General features: G+C 41.1%; 1 protein-coding gene across 1 annotated transcript; it reads left to right on the top strand.

Moving 5' to 3' along the window:
- The first annotated feature begins 1152 nt into the window (after nucleotides 1-1152).
- On the top strand, nucleotides 1153-22173 carry LOC113280025 (very-long-chain 3-oxoacyl-CoA reductase-like). The gene is made up of 6 exons (XM_026528662.1): nucleotides 1153-1294; nucleotides 1390-1489; nucleotides 17900-18146; nucleotides 18234-18327; nucleotides 21798-21909; nucleotides 21993-22173. Exons 1-6 carry the CDS (start codon nucleotides 1153-1155, stop codon nucleotides 22171-22173), a joined length of 876 nt encoding a protein of 291 aa, XP_026384447.1.
- Nucleotides 22174-23960: the final 1787 nt, after the last annotated feature.

The raw sequence follows: 23960 nt of genomic DNA, 5'->3' as shown, positions 1-23960 counted from the left end.
CAATTGGAAAAGAAAAGAACACTTTATCATCAACCAAACGCGTACAAACAATAAACACATCCTTCCCTACTGTAATGATCAGCGTCAAATGGTCATTGAATGACAAGAATGGTGCAGCTCATGTAAGAAACCCATGCATGTGAAGTCATTTATTCCAAAAGGATTCTTCAAACCTTCACATTTAATGTTATTGCCAACTGCAGAGCTGGATATAAAGTGGAAACTAACCCTAGCTCACAAAAGTTTGGCCCATCTGGCCTTCAAATGATAGAGGTAGGACCATGCAATATGGATGCAATTTGATGAAGGTAATCCATCCACGATGAGACAGTGTCCACTCTCTATATGTTATCTCCATCTCTATATGCATACGTATATCCTTAATACGAGATACTGTAATAGAAGATCATAAATATACTTTCTGAAAAGTTTGATGAAGACCAATGGTTATGATGAGCAGAATAATGCGATGAAAATGACTATACAATTACAACCCTATTAGCTCCCTATGATAACAATAACATATTTGAATAGTCAGTAGTCTTTATTTGGCTTTATACGGAGCATCAAGAGCGAGGGAAAGTGTACTGCTGATTCTCACAGGGAGTTGCCAGAGGTGGGTGGAATCAAGGGCTGATTCTTCGCTTGGTCAATTTTTTTGTTGGAAGGCAACTAAGTCAACTTAAACATGTTAACGAAATCTGCCTAGCATGAGTAGCATTTAAATAAATGATCATGCATCGAAGCCCTTTTTTCTTTTCTTAATGACAATCCAAACATTTCTTGAAATGCGAAGAGATAATTGGTCCAGTATATATATCTCCTCTGTATTCCATATATGAGTGCATAGAGATAATTCTAGGTCTGTAAATCTGAGCATTCTCCACTCGATACCTTAAACTGCCAGACCAATTGGTATGAGCAAGTTGCAAACAATTAATGAATATACAAGGACTCCATTAATTGAAAACTCATAATATTTATCTCTTTATTTACTTCAGGAATTTCCAAGCTTCTTTCTGCGCACCAGATAGGGGGATAAGAAGAGAGATAAAGCCATAACAAGAGGATTATAGAAGGAGACATCAAGAAGGTTCTCTCATGCACGTTCTGGACCTTCCCTGGCTTCCTACAACTACTAACTCGTACAAGATGCGCAACATGGCAAGCGGTAGTGGAACCTCCCCGAAAGGCATTGCTGCTATTGTCGGCGTCGGACCTAAACTGGGCCGCTCCATTGCTCGGAAATTTTCCCAGGAAGGCTACACCGTTGCCATCCTTTCCCGAGATTTAGGCAATGAATTAATCTTCTCATCTTATCCAGTTTATTATATATTGTATATCACATGTAAGTCCCATCCTACTGATGATTTTAACATAATGCTGCAGGAAGATTGTCTAGATTCGCGGAGGAGATAGCTAGAGAGGCAAAGGCTCAAGTTTTCGCCATTAAAATCGATTGCTCCGACTCACAAAGTATTCGAGAAGCATTTTGTGAACACAGAGATCAATGTCATCTGAGTATTCACAAATAATGCGCGCAGACTCATGACAATACAGTAAATAAGCTGCGCCTGAGGGGAATGGATCGGTGATGTCGAATCCTTGACTCAGAATTCTAATATTCTTCCTCGTCTCATCAACTACAATCATTGTTCTTAGCTCATACAATAAGATAAATTGTGGATGAAGTATAAACGTACGAACAAGATATACCATAAGTATCGAATTGAACATATAAAGTATAAATGCATGAACATAGACGAAACGATTAACTTATATGATTCTCTGTCTGCGGGTTTGGGTTTTTCATTATATGTATGAAGGTTACAGAAATAGTCGAATGACTTTGAGATCAACATAAGCCTGCGTAGCAGGAGGAACTTCACTTACACTTTCTCTATCTCTCTGTCTCTCTCCTATTCTCCTCTCAATATTTTCTGCCCCCCCCTCACTTGGGGGAGAGGGGGTATTTATAGGGAGGTTACATGGGGTCCACTTCTGAAGCCCGTTATAACCTTATCCCTTGTGTTTTGTGCCACTCAGGCAGAAGTCTTCGTGTTCTCGGCTGCATCTGCGTGTTTTTTCTGGATACGCAGTATTATCTGTGCTTCCAATACAGGATGACTGACACGTATGCTGTTTGAGGGTATTTAATGCGGTTAGTTGAGATGTCTGTCCGCGGTAGACAGCTGTCCTCTGCCCCTGTCTTGTCTGCGTCAGTCTGACTATCCCCAGCCGTAGATCTTAGATCTTTCTGGGGATAGGATAAAGTGACTCTTGGGTTATCCTCCAGTGTTTCGCAGTGTTCTAGTGTTTCTGTCTCCTCGATCCTCTACCGTTGGATCTGGTGGGTGGCGACGCTATCTTGACAAGGCGCGTCTCTTGGCTGTCCACGTGTGATATCATATCTTGATGCTCTCAGTCGTATGTCCTCCACGTGTGTCTTTGTGGACACGCGGCGGAAGATGAAATGTGTACCTACAATTTGCCCCTTTTCATCCTACTGGGAGGTTAGTCGAAGTGGGAAGAAAAAACGTGTTACTCTCTTCATCTTCTCTTTATTATTTTCCTAGATTTTAGGGCACGTTCCCCACTATTTGCAATAACTTCTTCTTGGGTAGTGGGGCGGTTTTATTTCTCTTTGTATATATATATGAGAAGGAATATGAAAATTCTCTAGTCATAAATTTCATTCCTTCTCTTTCCTCAGAACTTTTATTTTTTGTTCTCTGCTTTTGTTTCCTTGTTATTAATTGTTGCTGCTGCTACTGTCGTTGTTCCTCGAAGCTTTCTGCTGCTGCTGTTGTTGTTCCTCAAAGCTTTTTGCTGCTGTTGTTGTTCGTCGAAGCTTTCTGCTGCTTCTGTTGTTCGTCGAGGCTTTTTTCACGACCCTGGTTTTTCCTTTATAGGTAAGTGATTCTACTGTGTTTGATTATCTTTTGAAAAATATATTCGTTTTTTGTTGTTGCTATATGTGTTTGTGATGAAGAACATATATATAGATGTGTGTATGATTGCCCCTGTTCGTCATTACAAACAGTAATGATATCTTCCTTCGTGCAAGTTTGCCCCTATTTGTTATTTCCCCTTTTTATTTAGGTTTTGTTCTTATTTTCTATCTGGTTCATGATTATGAAGAACTTGATGAAATTGGGTTTTTTGATTTTCGTTTTGTCTCCGCGGAAATCTGAAACTTGTTTGTGTACTACGCAGACATGGTTGACCGTCCGCGGGTTTCTTATCAAACTCCACCGCCTAGTCCGCGTAGATCTCCTCCGCGTAGGGATCCTGATGTTTCTCCGCCTGGTGGAGGTTCGTCTAAATCTTCCCAAGGTGATGCCCGCGTTCATAGGGTTTCGTCTTCTTCTGGTCAGAGGCACTTAACTTCTAAGAGGGGTGAGTCGCATAGAGGGAATACGCAGAAGGGGGACCGTCCAAAAGAGGCTCCTGGCTCCCGGTATGCTGTTTCCTACTCGTGAGCGGATCAAGCGTGATCATGGCTATGAATGGAACGCAACTATTATTGAGGTTGTTGGTCCCTGGGCTTGGGGGCGGGTTCCAGGTCCGCAAGGATGGCGTCCTACCGCAGATAGCCAGATACGTGCGGCTCCTCCTGCTCGTTATGGGAATTTACGTCCTTGGCATTTGAATTTTGAGGGCATGAATTTCCAATATGCCCTCGATGTTGTTGATGGAGATGACGAAGAGAGTTCCGATGCTGATCTTCAGGCGAAGAATGCTGCGGTTGTCAAGGTCAGATTTCCATATGCCTTGTCCTTTAGTTGAGGCAGTTTTAATTATTTTTTTTTTCAAATTCAGGGATTTTTATTCTTGTGCCTTGTCTTTTTAGGCGACGAAGAAAAGGATGATAAATCCCAAGCAGTCCACCACAGCAACAATCGAGGAGGCGGAGGTTTATGAAGAAGTTAACAGTCATGTGACTGAGCTTGGAGAGGATGAAGATATGTCTGATATGGAAGAGCGTACTGATACATCCCCTCCAGGTCATGATGATGAAGAATTTGTTGAAGGTAATACTACCGCTGGTGGCAGCGGTATTGGTGGTAAAATTAATCCCGCAGGTTGTCATGATGCTAGTGCCGAAGTTAATCCTGCGGGTTGCAGTGATGATGGTGATGATAACACTGGCCTTGGTGATGAGGGTGTTGGTGGTGAAATTCCTGCTATGTCTAAGGAGTTTTCGTTTGGTCGGATTTATTCTGCGGAGGATAGTTTTGACATAAACGCTGCCCTGGGCCTGGCTTCTGAGTTCAACCTGCTTTCCCCAAACGATGATTGGGATGTGCTTGGTAACTCTAACAAGGCGGACGGAAAGGGAAAGGGAGTCGTGGATGCTAGCGATGTTCCAGAGGGGAGCGGTGCTAGAGACCTTCCATATTTGGATGCGGGAGTAGCCTCGAACTCTTCGGGTGCTAAATTCACGGACATGGGTAAGGCCTCGGTTGGGTCTTCTGGAGATGATTTTCCTCAGTCACTGATCCTTGAGGGTGATGATGCCATCTTAGCTTGGTTTAAAAAGAAGAACTTGATGTTCGTACCCAATCCAGCTCCTGTGGTGGAGGGTGAGAAGAAATCTGATGCCTATACCCGTAAGATGATGCAATTGTCTCCCGAGGACCAGGTTGCAGAAGCGTGGGATAAGAATCTTTGGGCCTTGGAGGCTGCTCTAGTAGTTGACGCTCCCTCGACTGTTGCTGATATGATGGCGTTGGCTGATGGGTATCAGTATGGATTTCCCCAACAGCGGATGTTAGAGGCGAGTTCTCTTACCATTTTGCCTGGTATCAATTTTTAGAGTCAGGGTGTTCTAATCTTCTGATTCGCAGATGATGAGGAGTGAGCATTGCAATCACATGTTGTACCAGTTTTTTAAGGCCAAATCCCTTAAGTTGGAGGCTAAGCTTCGTCTTAGGGAAGAGGAGCTTACTACGGCTGAGACTGTCATTGCTGATAGGGATAGGTAGATATGTGATTTGAAGAGTCTCCTCAAGGCTAAGGAGCAACAAGGCAAGGAGGAGGAGAAGCTTCGCATGAATCTTGCTATGACTCGTAGTGAGTTGGAGGAGGCCAAGAAGAATTCTTCGGTTGTTACAGGTTTGGTTATCTTTTCTCTTCCTTGTTGTTGTCATTTACTGTAATTAGTGTTCTGTCTGAGTCTCCCTCCCCCACCTTATCTTCAGTGGGTGGAGTTCCTGAGTTAGTATGGCTTCCGAAAGAGCGGCAGCGTCAGAAATTTCGTATTGCAGAGTTGGTAGAGAATATAAAGAGCGAGGCTGATAAGTGGAATGCTCGTGCCGATGAAAATAATGCTCTGGCAGAGGAGTGGCGGGTCAGACGAGTCCAAATGATTGATATGCAGAACAACTGTAACAATGATCGTCGTTTGTTTGATGGAACGTTGTTGTGGACGCGTGATAATCTTCGTGAATCCCGAGAACAGGTCTCATCATTGGAAGCTAAAATCAATCTCTTGGAAGAAGAATTGCGTCAAGCTCGTTCTTCTCAGTCTTCTGATGTTAAAGATTACATTCAGCGTCTTGCTAGGGAGAGAGATGATGCTAGGGCTGAGGCTGGTGCTCTTAGCAAAGCTTTAGCTGCGTCTAGGGCAGATGTGGTACGCCAAGCTGAGTCTGAGAGAAATCTTGAAGTAAATATGTATCAGCTCAACAAGGATCTGGAGGGTTTAAATAATGAGGTCAACCATCTTCGTCACTTGGATTCAATGAAACATGTAGAATTAGATGCGAGTCAGTACGCCCTTTCAACCCTTCAAGCGGATTATAAGAAGTTGTCAGATGAGTATGATTTTCTTGATGAAGCCCGTGATGCTGTTTCTAACGAATATGAAATAGCTTCGGCGAGAGTCGAAGGTATATGATTATATTATCGAGTGTGATTCTGTAATTTCCTGGACCTAACCATCTGCATTTTTCTTTTCCTTGCAGAGCTCTAGGGACAGATTCGCACTGCAAATGAAGAGCTTGCGGAGGCTCAATCTCAATTAGTGCATCAGGAAAGTCAGATTAATTATCATAAAGGTTTAGCTACAGCAAGGGACGAGGCTTCCCAAGCCGTTTCGAAGGAAGTGAGTCGCCTTTCCTCGTTGTTGTCAAAGGCTGAGATGATGAATACTGTTATTGCGTACAAGGCTCGGTGTCAACTAGTGAAAGAGACTAACAAAATTCTGGATAGCATCGAGTATGATCTTAAGACCGAGCATGGCTTATCAAGAGCTATCCGCGCCGTGAGAAACCCCCGCCCCCTACATCTGGTTCTTCAGGGCCTTCCTCTGGTGGGAGCGTACCTTCAACGCAGAAGGGGAAGATTGCTAAACCTGCTGGTGGGGTTGAACCATCCAAGTAGATTTTTGTAGAGAGTTGATCTTTGTTGATTATGAGGCTTCGTGAGATTCCTTTTGTATTTTCTTGTTTCCGCGTATCATTGCCAAGCCTGTAATCAACTTTTAATGAATTGATCATTGTTATGGTTAATTTGGAATATAACTGAATGTAATCAGGGTTAGTGAAGTGTTTGAGTGTGAACCCGAAGATATGTGTATCTTCGTGAACGTACCGAGACCTGTCACCCCGCTGGCTAATCCTGGGCAGAGGATTCCCAGACGGTGGGGGTCGGGGCAGCGTTCTAGGATATGAGTTGTTTGGAATGTACGTTCATTCCGTCAACCCGCTGCCATAAGTGTAAGTGAAGTGTTTGAGTGCGAACCCGAAGATATGTGTATCTTCGTGAACGTCCTGAGACCTGTCACCCCGATGGATAATCCTGGGCCAGAGGATTCCCAGACGGTGGGGGTCGGGCCAGCGTTCTAGGATATAGTTGTTTGGAATGTACGTTCATTCCGTCAACCCGCTGCCATAAGATTGGTTGGGTATCTCTTTCTGCTGGATGCCTTCCCCATGGTCCTACACTTATAGACGCTGATAGGGGAGTCCCGAGAGATTGTAGGTGACTACTTTCCCCAAGTAAAATAGAACAACAATTAACACCAGTGTTTACGTGGTTCGACAGCAGAGTTTCTACGTCCACGGGTGAAAGAGGGTTAAGGTGTCTATTCAGTTTGTTGAGTTACATTTAAAAGAATTCCATTGATGGAACCTCTGAGGTAGCAAATAGTAAAAAACAGGAGGATGAAGTATTGACGCGGAGGCTGTATTTACAGGTGTAGGGTTCTCGTGAGGTGTTATATTTACACGTAGTCGTCTTGTTACTATGTTGCTCCATGTATTGTGACTATTTTTTTCCAAAAGTTTGCTTGATTGATAGGTTGAGGTTTGCTATTCCTCTCTCAGAGATAGAAACATGTCGATCGCAAGCGTCGTTTTCTTCTTCTGGCGCTCTTCACGCAGATGCAGGTCTGCGTTGCCCTCTACGGGTAGTATGGCTTGAGATATTTTTCATTCCATGGGTGTTTGAGGATCTCCCCTTTTAGGTTGCGCAGATAATAAGACCCATTTCCTGCAACATCATGTATGACGAAGGGTCCCCCCATGTTGGTGCTAATTTTCCCCACTTCTGTTCTCGTTGGTATTGAGGAATGGTCCTCAGCACATACTGCCCTTCTACGAAATTTCTAAGCTTAACCCTCTTATTAAACTCCCTTTCTAGTTTCCTTTGATAGTTTTCCATTTTTTGTAGTGCTGCCTCCCTCCTCTCTTCTAGATCATCCAACCTTTCCAACATCATGTCCGCTGTGAGGTTCTTCTACCATGCTTCAGTCTTCGTAGTTGGCATGATTATTTCTGTTGGGATAATAGCTTCGGCTCCATAGGTGAGTAAGAATGGGGATTCTCCCGTGGCTGATCTTCGAGTTGTCCTATAAGCCCACAAAACGTTGTGTAGTTGCTCACACCAACGCTTCTTGTATTCGTCCAACTGCTTTTTGAGGATGAGTGCGAGGGTTTTGTTTGTGGCTTCTGCCTGACCATTGCTTTGAGGGTAAATTGGTGTTGACTTGTTCTTTCGAATTTTGAAAGTATCGAAGAGTAAGTCGATGTTTTTTCCCTGGAATTGCTTGCCATTGTCAGATACAATCTCAGCTGGTATGCCAAACCTGCAAATGATGTTTTGAAAAATGAATGTGAAGACATCTGCGTCTCGAATCCTTGCCAGGGCTTTAGCCTCTACCCATTTGCTGAAATAGTCCGTGGCCACTATCAAGAATCTTCTCTTCCCTGATCCTTCGATTAGGGGACCCACGATGTCTATGCCCCATTTTGAGAATGGCCAAGGGCTGTCTACTGGGTTTAACATTGTTGCGGTGCGTGGATTTTTTTGGCGAAACGCTGGCATTCTTCGCATCTTCGTGACATTCTTGCAGCGTCTCGTATCATTGTTGGCCAGTAATATCCTTGAGTTTTCGCCTTATCTGCTAGGGATCTCATTCCGCTGTGATTGCCTGCGTCGCCGCGGTGTATGTCTTTCAAAATCAAATGTCCTTCGGATCTGGATAGGCAACGTAATAATGGTCCGAGAAAAGATTTTTTGTACAAAATTTCTTTTCTCAGATCATATCTTCCTGCCTTTGACTGTATTTTTCTGGCTTGCTTTAGATCTGAGGGTAGAATTCTTTCTTTTAGGAAAAGATGAATCTCAGACCTCCAATCTTCTTCTTTGCTGAAGTCTTCATCTTGATCTGCCTTAGCCATGATGTCATCTTCTTGGAAATCATCCGCGATGAATTCTTCCACGTCATCATCTGCAATATGTTCTTCTGCGTGGTTCCTCTGCTGTGCAGCGCAGAGTTCTTGAATATCAATTGAAGGCTCGTAAATCCTGGTTACTTTGATTACTTTGACGTCCTCGTTTCTGAGCATGGATGATATGTAGGCCAGGGTATCCGCGTGCCTGAGTTCCTTCCTTGCCAGGTGTCGGAATTTGATGTTTGGGAGTTGTGATGCCAGTGTTTGCACCCATTCCATGTATGCTGACAATGTTCTGTCATAAACATTATATTGCAACCCTATTTTTCGAATGACCAGCTGTGAATCGCTTGTCAAACACACGTCAGTTATGCCCATTTTTATTATCAACTGAAGGGCATGCACCACTGCTTCATATTCAACTATGTTGTTGGTATTCCCCTTGAATTCTAACCTGAAAGCATGTATGATCCTGTGTCATGTTGGGGTGGTGATTACGATGCCTATCCCCGCCCCTTCTTTATTTTTCGACCCATCTACGAAGACTTCCCATTGCCTAGGATTTTTTGGTTCCAAGATGTCTATAGGGTCTTTACCTTCGTCCATTTCTGGTAGTCCTGCTGCCTTTCGTCCTTCGATGATGACTTCTTCGCAGTTATTGGTAGACCCGGGAAAGCGTATAAATTGAAGCGTAATAAAAACGGGCCTACAGTAATACCGCAAGTGCACGGTCGTCAGTTGTAGCTCGTGCAAGTACGGGTCGATCCACAGAGACTGGGTGTGTTTGGAGTTCTCTAGCTATTTTGGGCTCTAATTTGTTATTGGGCTATGAATAATCAATGGGCTTTTGAGTGCTAATGGGTTATGAATACCCTTGGAATGAGTTGGGCTTTCAGTGGTTTTGATGGGCTGAACTTGGGTTCAGTTGGTTTCTGATGTGAATTGAACTGGGCTTGATCTTTGGATTGAACTGGGTCTTTGCCTTAGTGAACTGGGCTTCAGTTTGTACAAACAATGGACAGTGGGCTTAGAGAGTTTTTGGTCAAGAAGAAAAGAAGTGACCAGGAGAGACAGGTAACAGTGAGCAACAATGGCTCTAGGCCAAAACAGCAAAGATAGAGGAAGAAGGCAGTGAGGCAATAATACAAAGGCAGTTAGCCTAAGGCAAAGACAATGAAGAAAATTAAACAAGACAATGACTAAACAGCAAAGAACTAAACAACAATGCACTAAACAAAGCAGTGACAAAAGATTGTGAAAGTGATGAAGATAGTAGTGAAATAATGAGGCAATGGATGATAAAACAATAAACACAAGGTAATAGTGAAGTAAATGTGACAGTACAATGAAACTAAACAAGAACAATGGAACCAAGGCCTAAGCCAAGGGCAGGGGTGTGAAGAAGACAGTGAAGTAAAAAAAAGGAAAAAAAAAAAGCAAAGCCAAGGCAATGGCTTTAGGCATTCATCTAGAGTGGGAAGAGAACCAGCTTGCTCACAGTCACTAGTGAGCACTAGTTTCTCCCCACTGCTCAATCAACTCAATGCTCTAAGGCTCTAACCTAGCATTGACACACAACAGTAGACTAATCCTAACATTTGGGAAGCTAACAGTTGACAAAACAAGAGAGCCTAGGCATACAACTAGAGTGGGAAGAGAACCAGTTTGCTCACAGTCACTAGTGAGCACTAGTTTCTCCCCACTGCTCAATCAATCCAATGCTTCAAGGCTTCTAGCCTAACATTCCATCACTTCACAATGAACAAACTTAACATTTGAGCATTTAAACTAACATTAACATTAAACAGAATTAACACTAACAGGATTATCATTAACAGGGGACAAACAGGAACAATGAACAATATTAATCTAAACATGAACCCTAAACAGAACACTAAACTGGACACTTAAACAGAACAAGAACAGGAATTACAGTGAGCAAAACATAAGAAGAATAGGAACAGTAAGCATTAAACATCAAGTAACAGGACATGGTATTCAGAAATTAAACAGGTCATGGAATTATAAAAACAGCAAATATTAAACAGAAATATAACAACAAGAATTAAACAGCACAAAATAACAGAATTGAGAACAAATTAAACATAACCCTAAAGATTTAAATTGATTTGAAGTTGAAATTGAAAATTAAAATTAAACATACACTAACCCAAATTTGGGGGAATCTTGGCTAGCCCAAGAACACCCTCTCTCTGCTCTACATCACCCCCTATTTATATCACCAAATACCCAATTTTTCCGAAACCCTAGAATTGAAATTAGGGTTTTCAATTTCGAAATTGCTCACCAAATCCGCTGAATTGGTGGTGACCCATGCCTCTTCTCTTCTCTCTCGATCCTTCTCTGCCCTCAATTTCAATCTATAGCCTCATCTATTTCATCAACTCTTCACGCCTAGGGTTCCAGCGAGAAAGAGGGGTGATGGGCTGATGTAATAGATGGCTAGAGAGTAGGGGGATGTATAGGTGATTGAGACAGAGGAGTTGGTGGTAGAAATGGTGGTGACAGGAGCGATGGATGATGGAATTAGCAGGTGGAGGTGATGGTGGTGGAATGGGTGTTTCTGCAGAGGAATGGGGGAGAAGAAGATGGAGTCGATGGAGAAGAGATTAGGTGCTGTTTGGTTTAGGGTATAGGGTTCGAGTATTAGTGTGTTATGCGGGTGTATCAAGATGGGTGTACCGCGATCTGAAGCCGCTGGATATGGAGATGGTAGGTGGATCGGACGGATAAGGAAGAAGCAGCTTGTAGCGACCGTAGGATGTAAAATACAACGAAGTCTACGGTGCGAGATTAGGTTAGGTGTTGTAGTGTTGATCGGAATCATCAGGATTTGATGCACAGGCCTAGAAGCGATCGTTGGATTCAACTACAATCTAATCTGAAGGCTTAGAATTTAAGCACTATGGTGTTTGACAAGAACTTCGGATTTTGATGAACTTTACTGAAGCGACCATTGGATTCAGCTGAGATCCAATCTGACGGCTACAGGCGGAGGCGGGAATGGATTTGGGTTTTAGGCTTTGGGTTTAGAATTTGGGTTTGAGAAATGAGTTTTGGGCTTGGACAATCTAGAGCCCACTTCTTCTTTAAGATCAATTCTTCTTCTTCAAGCCCATTTCTACCCTTTTGGTCTTCCGCACATCATTCTTCACGGCTTCCTTGCGTAATTCCTCCCGGCTTTTCACTACTTTTCTGCTCCGCAAATCATCCAGACTTTATTTGATACCTAAAAATGCAAAATTAAGTAAGAAAAATATTTATTCTTGAAAACAATGAAAATACAGAATATGGGATAAAATGTAGAATTACTGCACAAAAGATGAGTTAAATGCCAACAAAAAGGGATAAATATATACAATATTTGGCACTCATCAGTTATCCAATGGTAAGTCTGCTAGGAAATCTTCTAATACTTGTGACTTCTTAGAGTGTTGTAGCTCATGGATGTTACTGAATTGATCTAAGTGAATATTCCATTTTGCAATTCTGCCTACTTTTCCTGCGTTTTTAAGGACTGCTTCTAGCGGAGCTTTGCATGGGACGCGGACGTAGTGAGTCAAAAAGTAAGTTCTGAGTTTCAGGTTTGCCCATACTAATGCCAAGATGATCTGCTCGATCTTCGTGTAGTTCCTTTCTGCTGCGTTCAGAGTCTTGCTGATGTAATAGATGGGATGCTCTATCTTCGTGTTGGTTTTAACCAATACGGCGCTGACTGCATCTTCTGTTGCTGCTATGTATAGTGCCAACACTTCATCAGGGTCTGGTTTTTGTAATATAGGGATCTCAGCCAGGTATTCTTTGATATTTCGAAAAGCTTCCTCGCACTCTGCCGTCCATTCGAATTTGCTTCCTTTTTGAGAATGTTAAAAAAGTGCTTACATCTATCCGAGGACCTGGATATGAACCTCCCCAGTGTAGCCAGCGAACCATTGAGTTTCTGAACCTCTTTTAAATTCTTTGGGGATGGCATTCTTACGATTGCTTCAATTTTAGCGGGATCGACTTCAATGCCCCTCTTCGTCACCAAATATCCGAGGAACTTTCCGGAAGTGACACCAAAAGTGCACTTCTCTGGGTTTACCTTCATGTTGTGCACTCTCATTGCTTGGAAAATATCTTTTAGGTCTTGGTGATGATCTTTGCGCAGCTTGCTTTTAATGAGCATATCATCCACATATACTTCCAGCGTACTTCCATCCATGGTTTGAAAATTGCATCCACCATTCTTTGGTAGGTTGCCCCTGCGTCGCTTCCAAGTCCAAAGGAATTCTTACATAGCAATAGAGGTCGTGGTGTATAGAATGTGTATGTTTGCTGATCTTCTTCTGCTAGGAATAATTGATTGTATCCAGAGTATCCATCCATGAATGACATTTCTTCGTATCCTTCAACTGCCTCGACAAGTTGGTCAATGCTTGGCAGTGGATAGCTATCTTTAGGGCAAGCCTTATTGAGGTTGGTGAAGTCGATGTATATCCTTACTCCGCCATTTTTCTTCGGTACGATGACCATGTTAGAGATCCATGTTGGGTACTTAACTTCTTTGATGAATCATGCGTCCAGTAGTTTGCGGAGTTCACTTCAACTGCTCGATGGTATTCTGAGCTATTTTGCTCACCTTCTTCCTAAAAGGGGGGGTACCTGGTTTTATTCAAAGTTCGTGATGACTAACTTTGGATCAATTCCCGGCATGTCCCCCAATTTCCAAGCAAAGATGTCCTCGTATTCCTTTAAGTTTGATTAGCGCGGCTTCTCTTTCTTCATCCATCAGGGCCTATTCTGATAATCTTCGGGTTTCCCTCAGTACCTATTTGACTTCTTTAGCTGCTCGACGGTGTAAACGTGGGTTTCGGTTCCCCCAGAGAGGAACATTCTTTGATTGCTATTTGGTGGGCTCTCCGTCTTCTTTTGTCGCGGAGGTGCTGGCTTCTGCGCTGCCAGTGGTGCTTACGTTCAGAAGGATTTTTCCGGAGATTTCTTCCAGATATGTATTTATGGTTATTTCCTTATTTTTGGCTCTTCGGGACTGGTGCTTTTCTTTCCGCTCATTATTGATCTGATTCTGTAAGGTCTGACATTCCCGCGCAGTTACTTGGTCTCGTTTAATTTCCATGACTCCCTGGGGTGTTGGGAATCTGAGATATTGATGGTAGGTTGCGGTACTCCCTTGAGCTTGTGAACCCATCTTCTTCCGATGATGGTGTTGTAAGGTGAAGGTGCATCTACGACGCTGAATCGAGTGTCCACTTTCATGGGCCCTGCGTCTACTTGTAAGACAATGTCCCCTAGGGGCTTTGTAGATGCGCCGTTGAATCCGTAGATGGTGTAGTAAGATGACAGTAGTTGCTCGTCGTTGAGTTCCATACGTTTGAACGTGTCATAGAACAAGACGTTGACTGAGCTTCCTCTATCGATGAGAATTTTCTTGATATTGCACCCTGATATTGGGAGTGTGAGGACTAGAGGATCATTATGGTCTTCCATGTCTTCTTCCACATCGTCTGCATCGAAATTCATGGGCGCGTCCATCCATTGTTCGTGCTCGTTTACCTCTTTCTCATCGATCTTATAAAGCTCACAATAATCTTTGAATTGTTTTCTCAATCTCTTCCCAATCTGGGAGGTTAGGGATGGTCCTTGAATCTCTGAATATGAAATCGTGTTGAGGGTGCGGTTGCCTTCTGGTAATTGAACCTGCTTACCTCTCTTGGTTCTATCTTCGTTATCAATCTTCTGTATATATTGCTTCAGGTCTCCTGTGTCGATTAGTTTTTGAATCATTATCTTGATATTTTTACACTTTTTTGTTTGATGACCGTTGAAACAGTGGTATTCCCAGTATTCCTTGGATTTTTCTGATCTAGGAGGCTGCTTTCCCTTGGACCATGGCCAATCGAAGTTCTCCCTCCCTTTGATATCCCTCAGGATGCGCGAATAACTGGTATTCAGCTTGGTATAGACTTGATCCTCAAATTTTCGATCATATCTTCGTCTATCATCCCTTCTTTCTTTCCTTACTGCATTGGGACGCTCTTCTGTGATTCCTCTTTTGGAACCGCTGGCTTGATCCACGGAATTTGTGCGTGTGGGACGTTGAGTATGAGCTCTGGGATTTTTACGCTGAATTTCTTCTAACCTTGCATGCCTTTATATGATTATCCGGAGATCTCCTTCGGTGGTAGGGATGGTCCCGTGGATCTCAACAAACAAAGGACTCATCCTTTCCATCCCCCATTTGTAGCAGTTGATACTAACCATGGGATCTACGTTGCCAATAGATTGGAAAATCTTGTGCCATCTATTAGTATATTCTCTGATAGTCTTTTTGTATTTCATCTCCAGCGAGAATAGTTTGTCCATGCCGGTATTGACAACCTTGTTGTACATGTATGTTTCTAGAAATTTTTCTGTGAGTTGGTCGTAGGAGTCGATGGAGTTTGATGGCAAGTTATCAAACCATGGCAACGCGGACCCTTTTAAACTTGATGGGAAGTATCTGCACAGTATGGAGTCTTCGTTATCCCAACGGGCCATCATTCGATTATAATATCGAAGATGAGCCGCAGGATCAGTTGATCCGTCATAGCAATCTAAAGCAGGAACCGAACACTTCTTCGGTATGGAAGCCTTGGCCAAGTGTGGCGTCAGCGGGATAGTGTTTGCTTCCTTCATCACTGGCTCTAGTCTTCCGCCTCCCTGCCTAGTCTTTAGCTCCTTGATTTCTGCCAGCATCTCAGCACGCAGATTTTCCATTGCGATCTGGTGCTCTTCATGAATGGTAGATTTTGCTCTTAGGAGGGTGGTACCGTCGTAGTAATCCGAGTTCTCGGGATTGTAATCAGGGTCTGATCTTTGGCTGCTCCTTGCTCCTCTTCGGTTCAATAGAAGCGGGTTGTTTGCGATCACCATTCTTCTATCTTGATTAGGTGCTACAGCCTTGGAGTTAGCTTCGTCGCGTTGGTTTTCTACCTCTGCTCTATGAATGATTCTTTCCTTGAGTGTTTGGTTCTCTTGTGCTAATATCGCCACAGCATCTGCGTATGCCTTCTGGTTCTTTCTTAATTCTGTCAGCTCGGCCATCATCTGAGCGGAATGATTTGACCCTTGATTTGGTGTTCCTGCCCGCAAATGCTCATCAGCGGCTATGGTTTGTTCCTCATCCACGATCTGTATTACTAGTTCTGGTGGATCTAAACGTGCACCTTGGGACCCCGACGGTTGTTGTGAGGGTTGACCTGCTATTAGAAGCGGTTGCTTGGCCGGAAAAGGTATGTTTTGTTCGTTGGTTAAGGGCATCCCATAGAGGGGTTGTTGTATTCCTGACTCTGCTACGACTTCCTGATGTTCCTGTAGTTGAGCATTGGTTACTCTGGGAGCTCCAACTTTGGATCCGCCAGCTCTTGAAGCTCCTGCTTTGGCTGCGCGGCTTTACTACTTTTGCGTTTGCTGCGATGATGTTGGCATTGATGGGGCCGTGCTTTCTGCATTATCCTGCGCCCTATCCGCTGCCTTAGCTTTTCACCTCTCTGCTTACTCCTAGTTACCACTGGGGTTGTCCTTGGCATCTCTTTTGACGAAGCTTTTGCCTTCCCGACATCTTTGCTTTTCTCCATCTTTTAATATTTTCCTGAAAGAGAGAAAAAATCACGAAGACAATGGGCCCCACGTGATATCTATTAGCGTTTTGAGTTCTCAAAGGTGTAAAATCTTGAAGATACGAAAGGCGCCATCTATGTAGATGACCGCAGATCTGTTCGAAGTTTTGATTTTCAAAGACTGAAAACTTAGAAAATGCATGAAAATCAGATCTACTTAGATAAACGCGGATCTGTTCATAATTTTGATTTTCAAAGATGTGAAAACTTAGAAAATGCATGAAAATCAGATCTACTTAGATAAACGCGGATCTGTTCATAATTTTGGTTTTCAAAGTGTGAAAACTTAGAAAATGCATGAAGAATCAGATCTACTTAGATAAACGCGGATCTGTTCATAATTTTGGTTTTCAAAGACGTGAAAACTTAGAAAATGCATGAAGAATCAGATCTACTTAGAAAACGCGGATCTGTTAAAAATTTGGTTTTTGAAATCATGAACGGAAAAAACCGTAGTGTTCCATACATCGTTATTTTCAAAAACGAAGCCTGAAACAAGTCACAGAGAAGATAAATCTTTTACCGGGATGAAATCCCTGTTTCTAGCGCCAGATTGTGAACACAGAGATCATGTCATCTGAGTATTCACAAATAATGCGCGCAGACTCATGACAATACAGTAAATAAGCTGCGCCTGAGGGGAATGGATTGGTTATGTCGAATCCTTGACTCAGAGTTCTAATACTCTTCCTCGTCTCATCAACTACAATCATTGTTCTTAGCTCATACAATAAGATAAATAGTGGATGAAGTATAAAATGTACGAACATGATATACCATAAGTATCGAATTGAACATATAAAGTATAAATGCAACATAGACGAAACGATTAACTTATATGATTCTCTGTCTGCGGGTTTGGGTTTTTCATTATATGTATGAAGGTTACAGAAATAGTCGAATGACTTTGAGATCAACATAAGCCTGCGTAGCAGGAGGAACTTCACTTACACTTTCTCTATCTCTCTGTCTCTCTCCTATTCTCCTCTCAATATTTTCCCCCCTCTTCACTTGGGGAGAGGGGTATTTATAGGGAGTTAGTGCGGGTCCACTTCTGAAGCCCGTTATAACCTTATCCTCTTGTGTTTTGTGCCACTCACGCAGAAGTCTTCGTGTTCTCGGCTGCATCTGCGTGTTCTGTCTGGATACGCAGTATTATCTGCGCTTCCAATACAGGCTGACTGACACGTATGTTGTTTGAGGGTATTAATGCGGGTAGTTGAGATGTCTGTCCGCGGTAGAAGCTGTCCTCTGCCCCTGTCTTGTTGTCTGCGTCAGTCTGACTATCCCCAGCCGTAGATCTTAGATCTTTCTGGGATAGGATAAGTGACTCTTGGGTTATCCTCCGGTGCTTGCAGTGTTCTAGTGTTTCTGTCTCCTCGATCCTCTACCGTTGGATCTGGTGGGTGGAGACGCTATCTTGACAAGGCGCGTCTCTTGGCTGTCCACGTGTGATATCATATCTTGATGCTCTCAGTCGTATGTCCTCCACGTGTGTCTTTGTGGACACGCGGCGGAAGATGAAATGTGTACCTACACATTTGAAGGTGTTCTTTCACTTGGGTTCGTTGAAGTTCTAGTCTATAACACATACCAACAACAACAACAACAACCAGTCTCCTTTATCTCATCACCATCACCATCATCTTCATCCTCATCTTCTTCAGTTACGAATAAGATATCAAACAGTCAACTTTATCCAACTAGTTTCATATATGTTCGCATTGATTCTTTTGAAAAATCTCTTGTTGTCTCTACCGTTGGTGCTTTCCATTGTGCTCAGCAGGTATGATTAATATAAATGAAACTTAACCAATCAAACCAAGTATTAGCGTGATATTGTTAAATATGCTTGATGTTGTTTCTTTCTTAGGTGTTGCCTGGGATGGTAGAGAGAAAGAGAGGGACCATCCTCTTCACTGGCTGTTCTGCTTCTCTTAATGGCTTTCCTGGTTTCTCTGAATTATGTATGTATCCCTTGTGAACTTCAGTCATTACTATAGATAGTATATGTACCTCTATCTTTCCAGTCTGACGCTGAAACGGATAGGATGCTTGCAGTATTTTTTTGGCCTTTCTTTTGCCGTTCAGTTAGCTTGTTTATCGAGAGATACAACTAATTGCCTTAGAACACACACTAACACGAAGTAGGAAAATTTCCACTCTCTAAAGTCTAATCTCTGTAGAATTGATGTTTGTCAACCGCCTAGTTAGATACTAAATGCGCTAATTGTCTACCTTCTTGTTACATGGCTGAACTTCGATAATCCGGTATTCTATGTGCCCGTAGACCTGACATTCATTGTGTTTACTAGGAATTACTGGTTAATCCTATATATGCAGAACACGTTACTGTGTAGTCCACCACCAGAATAAAATTATCCGCTGGTCCAAAAACATGTTTTTGGACCAGATTCTTTACTCAATAATCCATCACACATGCGCAACTTATCATGTACTTCTTATCAATTCCCAGAATACCCTTACGTATATCATTATCATTCTAAGTAACCACGTATTTCATTTTCTTCAGTTTCTATTCGACATCAGAGCTCTGCTATTCATGGAGATGAGGTTTTACAGAATCACAAAATAACACTCGATGATGGACCATTCTTGATGTTTGAAAAGCTAAGTCTTCCCATGTGTTCAGGAAAATTGGGGAAACAATTGGTCAAGAAAATTTCTTTTCATGTTCGGCGATCAGTATTCAGGATTTTAAGGAATCATTTCTTTTAGGTTCAGGAATCTAAATAAAGTCATTGAAGTTAGCAGACTTGCGGTTACTAAGGCTGGGCCAGAGACTGCAAGATTCATCTCATCATCTTAAAGAGTCTGATAGTCAGTACATATTGATATGTACTAGGGTTTCATACAATACATGTCAATATGAACTGCAAGATTATAGAAAATATACAGTTGCGAAAAAGTAGATGACAAGAAAATCAATAAAAAATGGTTGTATAGAGATGATTCTCGCATCTCTAAAGGGATGATATCTTTGTAAACAAGCCCAATTAATAGCTACCATATTCTCGCATCTCTAAAGCGATGATATCTTTGTAAAAAATCCAATTTATATCTACCATACAAGATTTTCGTTGTACTGATTTTGTCAGCATTCTTGAGAGTATTATATTTATTTATATTATTGTTTCTATCCCTGGTAGACACTAATGAAGTGTATTTTATACAAAACAGGCTTTATCTTACTTGACAAATACAGTTTCTCTGCTGGATATTATGACTGTGAACATTATTGTTGACATAATGGATGAAAAAGAAGTGCATTTTTATCCTAAAGGATGTTATTTTCTTAAAACAATTCAAATAGAAAAAAAAAATACAATCTGAAAAATCTAAAATCTTGATAATAATCAAACTTTCTTTCAGTTTACTTAGAAAAAATAACATTAACTCTAATCATCAGCTTCTTCAATGACTATAGTGCCCAAATCTTTGAGACCTTCTGCAAAAAGATTTGCTACAATTACAAGTGAGTAGAGCTCTTCCTTTGCATCTTCATCATCACTCCTCTTGCGAGCAATGCAGAACCTAACTCTTCTTGATGAATCTTGTGATGGGAAATAACTGCAAAACATACTAAAAGATTATTTACCGACAAGAACCCAAAATATTATTGGACCTAAGTAACAAATCACAAGAACATGTTTTGTTTTTTCCTTTTGCAAGTTAGTAGTACATATTGATATGTACCTAGAAGGCTAGTACATATGCAATCTGAGTTTCCAGGTACACATCAGTATGTACTGATGGATATGTATTGTAAGACAGTTTTTCCATCAGCACATATCAATAATACCTTCTCTATGCAAAGTAAAGCAACACAAATATAGTTCAAAATGCACTGTACATATTGGTATGGACTGGGATTTAACAATACATATATATTGATAAGAATTTGGAAAATGTTTTTTGATTACCCACCCGCTGGTTCAGTTATAATACATTACGATGCCTCACTTATTGATAAGAGAGAAAATACCCTTAACAAACATACTGTCAATGTGTATTGTTAGTATTCAAACATAAGAAAATGAAATTTTCCATCGATATGTACTAGGGGTTAGCTAGTACATACCAAGCATAAAAGGCGTTTACCTAGTACATATTGATGTAACATAAACAACTTGTATCCATCATATATATCCATCTTTACATGTTGATATGTAGTAATTCGGGAACAAATTATTTTCAACGGTACATATCATACATAAAGTAGGGTTCTTAACAGTACATAGTGATACTTATGTTGGATCATACACAACATATGTACAATACATATCAACATGTACTGTAGGATCATCCACAACCTATGGTTTTTAGCGGTACATACTGATATGTATTGTGGGATCATCACAACATACATGCACTACATATGAATATGTACTGTAAGAAATATAATCTGCAGTAGAAGGGATAAACAGTACATATCAAGGGTTTTTAGCAGTACACACTGATATGTACTGTAGGATTACATAAGAAAATTGGTATCAAAAATCAACAAAAATAGAAGTAAAAACACAATACAAAAATAGGATTATGTCACTACAACCAGCAAAAATGAACCCTAAAATCAAATACCACCCGACAAAAATTCATTGTAATAAATCCAGTTTCGCTCTTAATAATCCGTAAACCATAACAATTGCAATAAACCCTAAAAAATCCTGCAAAATCAAATCAAGTCAGAACACATCTACCAGATCAACAAATTACCTGTTTATAAATCTTCAATCGAATTCCAAGAACAGAAACTGAAAATCGTGCCCGAAATTTACTATGTTCTCCCGTTACTTCTTCTTGTACGATTTACTTCTTTGATTTCACCATTTCTTTTTTGTTTAGATCTGGTTTTTCAGTTGATGTTGTGATGGTTTCAATTGAATTTTGTAATGCTTTCATCGAATCTAGGGGTTTTCTCGTTTATTTTGTTGAAGATTGATTACGAAGATCATTTCGATATTACGAAGAAAAGAAGAAGAAGAAGAAGAAGAAGAAGAAGAAGAAGAAGAAGATAAAATAAAATGAGAGGTATTTAAGGCTTCCTGGAAAGATAAAAGTTATTTCCTAATTTCTGTACGTACAATAAAAAGGGCAGGCGGGTCTTTTTGCAAGTCTAAAACATTTTTGGACCTCCAATTAAATGTTTTTTATGGATGGACCATAGATTAAACGGGTCGCGAGTTTCTGGACTAATCAACAAATTTCTCTTGTGTTTATGATCTCTGGATAGAGTTTTAAATGATACCCGGTGAATAGATTTGTTGACAACCAGATAGTCAAATAGGAAGGTTATATACCTTCTCTTTGTCTTCAGATTGAATCTGACTTATGATAGTTTCTGTTTCATAGTAGTATATATTACAACATCGTAGTAAACAAATAATAGAAAGATAATGACCAAACTGTGTAGGTTGTGGGAAGTTCGCTCTAAGAGCATTATCACAGTGCCTGGCTAAAGAGGTTCAACCTCTTGGTGTTCACGTCGCACACGTTATCATAGACGGTATCATCGGTCCCCCCAGGTAATTTCTTCGTAATCATGGTTACACTGTCTGTTAACCATTCTTTCAGATAACCTAACTAGCGATACATTCAATTGTTGTAGATCCTCATTATCACCTTCGAGATCAATGTTTGGGGAACAGCAAGTAGGAGAAGGAACGAGCTCGTTAATGGACCCTGATGCATTGGCTCAGACATATTGGTATTTACATGTTCAAGACCGGAACGTTTGGACTCACGAGAGAGATCTTATATCCTCAAACTCCAACAGTTTTAACATGTAGATGTTTAAGTTGGTGTTTGTTAATTTCATTTTCATAAAAATCCTCTTTGCGGCTTTAGTTACCAAAGAATCTGTTCCAACTATATTGTGTTTGTTAATTTCCTTTTTTTCTAGTAAATATTTTTACAATAATTCGTCTGGCTTACCCTATTACTGTTATGTGCTCTCTATTTCTGGTGGAGCCATGGAGGTCAGATTCATCATTTATACTCTCTGTTTCAAAAAAAAAACAGTCTTGTTTCATGAATAATTTGTACATGAAACCAACTTATCTTTTTAAAACGGAGGTAGTATATTTTTAATTTGTTTTTGAGAAGGTACATAAAAAAATGATTCCGCGCAGAGTGGCTTTTCACCCCAACGATGATGTAAACTCTTCAGGGGTCTAAAGTAGCTCGATATTGACATAAAGCTTCACGCAAGCGGGCCAGTTAATCATTAACAATATTCAACACAGCTTTCTGAAATGATTACCTTAAGAGCAATTGCAGTGGACGACCAAACCTATAATTATGGTCCAGGGACGAGACGCAGCGGGACGGACAAAAGATCAAAAGCTGGAACATAACCAAATTCCGGACCATATTTGGTCTGGGACCAAGACCAAAACTATATATAGTGGAGCGGATGTATAATCACCGTTTGTCATCGGGCGTGCATATAAACTACGCCTGTTGTGAAACGTACGTAAAGACACCGCCCCACAAAGAGGCGTGTATATAATTTACGCCTGAATGAGGCGTTGCTGAAATGTTCGCCCGATGGGACGTTTGTAAAGTTTACGCCCCACGCCAGGCGTTCATAAACTTTACGCCCCAATGAGACGAAGACTATATCAACGCCCCAATGAGACGAAGACTATATCAACGCCCCAGCCCGGCGTATGTATAGTTAACGCCTGTTTGTCGAGCGGACATAATAGCTCCGCCCCATTTAAAGCTTCAGAAAATTTCAAAATTAGACAAATTTGTTTTTGAAATTTTTTTATACCGTTGGTAATTCGAACGTTTGAAGAAAATCGAACGTTGAAGAAAATCGAACGTTGGAAATTTTCCGGGAAAACACCTATATATACACATGAAAGGGTGTGTTTGTAACATTTCCCACAACTAATACTTCAAACTATCTATCACACCAATAAGAAGAAATATTATTTCTGCTTTAAAATCATTTGGAAATTTTTCTGCATTTTGCTTACAATGGCACCAAGAACAGCACGAGGTCCAAATTTTACGACAATTGAGATGATGTAACAATGTGTAAAATTCATTTATCTATATCTCAAGATCCTAGTGTTGGAGCTGATCAATCAGAGGCGACGTTGTGGACTCGTATCAAGGATGATATTGAACTTCATTTATCTAATAATCCAGAGCGGTCTTGGAGTTCCTGGCAAAAACGATATCAGGGAATAAGTAAAGATGTGGCGTTATTTTCGGCAAAAGAGGGCAGAAGTGGAAGGTGATATATACTGGATGGGGTCCTGAAAAGAAGGTAAGCATTCTTGATTTTTTGAAAAATTATTTTTTATTTAATAAGCGCCCATGTACTTACGTGTTTTTAAAAACATTAACGCTTGAAGAAGTGAACAAGCGGTTCAAGGAATGCAACGATGGGAAAAAAATTAAGTACGAAGAGTGCTATCCAATTGTGTTAGAAAATATATAATCGGCGATCGACTTTTGTATTCGATACGACTCACGATTTGGACACTTATGAGAATAACGAGGAAGATGAGGAAGGACCACAAACAACAACCCAAGGAGAGACTTGTAACGACACAGATGG

Source organism: Papaver somniferum, chromosome 5 (assembly GCF_003573695.1).
Source record: "Papaver somniferum cultivar HN1 chromosome 5, ASM357369v1, whole genome shotgun sequence".
Lineage (NCBI taxonomy): Eukaryota > Viridiplantae > Streptophyta > Magnoliopsida > Ranunculales > Papaveraceae > Papaver > Papaver somniferum.
The sequence above is the reverse complement of the archived record's forward strand: the minus strand, read 5'-3'. Positions and strand labels throughout refer to the sequence as shown.